Source organism: Aplysia californica, unplaced genomic scaffold, assembly GCF_000002075.1.
Source record: "Aplysia californica isolate F4 #8 unplaced genomic scaffold, AplCal3.0 scaffold00065, whole genome shotgun sequence".
Lineage (NCBI taxonomy): Eukaryota > Metazoa > Mollusca > Gastropoda > Aplysiida > Aplysiidae > Aplysia > Aplysia californica.
In genome coordinates, this window is record NW_004797335.1 from 1,904,702 (window position 1) to 1,906,411 (window position 1,710).

The window sequence follows — 1,710 nt, forward strand, 5'->3', positions numbered from 1 at the left end:
GATTGGGAGGTTCCATGACACCCACATCTTTTCATACTTCTTTTTAAAAGTTCTATAGGCCCTATACGCTTTGATTCAGTCATTTAGAAATTAACCACTTCGTAGATTAAGTGCTGATGAAGAAATAAAGGGGTCTTTTTTCTTCTTTTTTTAAAGCTTATTATATCTCTATCTTGATATATTTAATAATACATTTGTTTGTAGATCTAGTTGTAGAAAGAACGCTGTATTATTGCTATTTAGAAACCTAGATAGCACGCCACGGCGCCCATGTAAAAATAATAAAAAAAATTAACAAGGACCAAGCTTCGCCTATCGCGTATGAGGGAGAGAGAAAACATGTCTAGCCCATTGCTTTAGCTTGAATTCCTTCACACATCTCGCCCACTGAAACATGGCGGACGCCGCTGTCAAATGTGGCCATCGCGCAGCAAGGCGAGAGAGGGGCGTACTGTATCTAGTGCCTATAGTGTACATCTATGGGCTAGAATCAATAGGCCTATCAAACGCCACAAGCTTAGCGTTATTATTAAGTACACGTAGAATAACACGCGGACAGAAGCATGGGTTCGTGTTGCGTATTTCTACACTTCTTTTCCAGGAGTCAGAGATATTTTTCAGAGCATGCAGAACAATACAAAACAGAAATACGGGTTTGCTTAGTGTTTATTTGAATTTTTCTATGTGTCAGAGAATAATTATAAACTATAATATGTACATAAACATACACACGGAAACATGTGTTTCTAAGTTGGATGGTTGGATGATACAACTTTTTGGTTATTCTTCTTCTGTTTTTCTCTCTTGTTTCTGTCTTTTAAACTTCACCAATTGACCAGTATTGTGTCGATGTACTTTAGATCTACTTAAGCAAAATAAAAACAAGTTCAAGCATGATTTTTTCCCCTTCTCTTTCCCTTTGTTCTTTCTGCCTTCTGTTTTATTATTTTAAACTTCGCCTATTGACCATTATGGTGTCGATGTGGTTATCTTTACTTCAATATGTAAGCACATGTATATTATGTAAGGCATTTCTCTTTTCTATTCCAGGAGTCGGCAGAGGATGACTGGTACAACAAAAGCCTCACCGCACTGCGCATGAACAATTCCCACCCGGGCCCGTTGTCCAATCAGATTCTGCCCTACCAAACGCAAGTGTGATTCCGCTCGACAAAACCAGCTGACGATCTGCCCGAGCTTACGTCAACAGTGTGGAGAGAGTTCATCAACCTATTAATAAACTAAATGGTTTTAGCGCAAAAACAGAGCTTCCCTCGTCTTCAAGTATTCGCAGTGCCAGCCTACGTGGACAGGGGTTTGTTCGTTCGACCCTGTGTGACGCTTCTCAACCGTTTTATATTATTTCTCTCCTTGGCTGGTCAGTTTTTTTCCTTCTGGACAGAGAAGAATGTACCCGGTGGGGCTCAGTTCGACTTGCTCCACGTACACAAGGGAAACGTGCAATAGATGCCACGCTTGTTTGTACGACTTTGTGAAGAAAAATTCAAGCTGCAAAAGAGATTTTCCCAGTTTACTGTTTCATAATTTTGATTATTCCCGTTGAAATGTAGGTGGGAAAAAGAATGCACATGTGTGTTTGTATAGAGAGAGAGAGAGAGAGAGTGTGTGTGTGTGTGTGTATGTGTGTGTGTGTGTGTATGTATGTATGTATGTATGTATGTATGTATGTGTGTGTGTGTGTGTGTCTGT

General features: G+C 39.9%; 1 protein-coding gene across 1 annotated transcript in view; it reads left to right on the forward strand.

Moving 5' to 3' along the window:
- Positions 1 to 1,525, forward strand: part of LOC101864444 (retinal homeobox protein Rx1) — a 43,112-nt gene extending 41,587 nt beyond the window's left edge. Inside the window, exon 6 of the mRNA XM_035968516.1 lies at positions 1,051 to 1,525. Coding sequence (XP_035824409.1) covers positions 1,051 to 1,161 — 111 coding nt within the window. The 3' untranslated portion in view covers positions 1,162 to 1,525. The remainder of the gene's footprint in view (positions 1 to 1,050) is intronic.
- Positions 1,526 to 1,710: the final 185 nt, after the last annotated feature.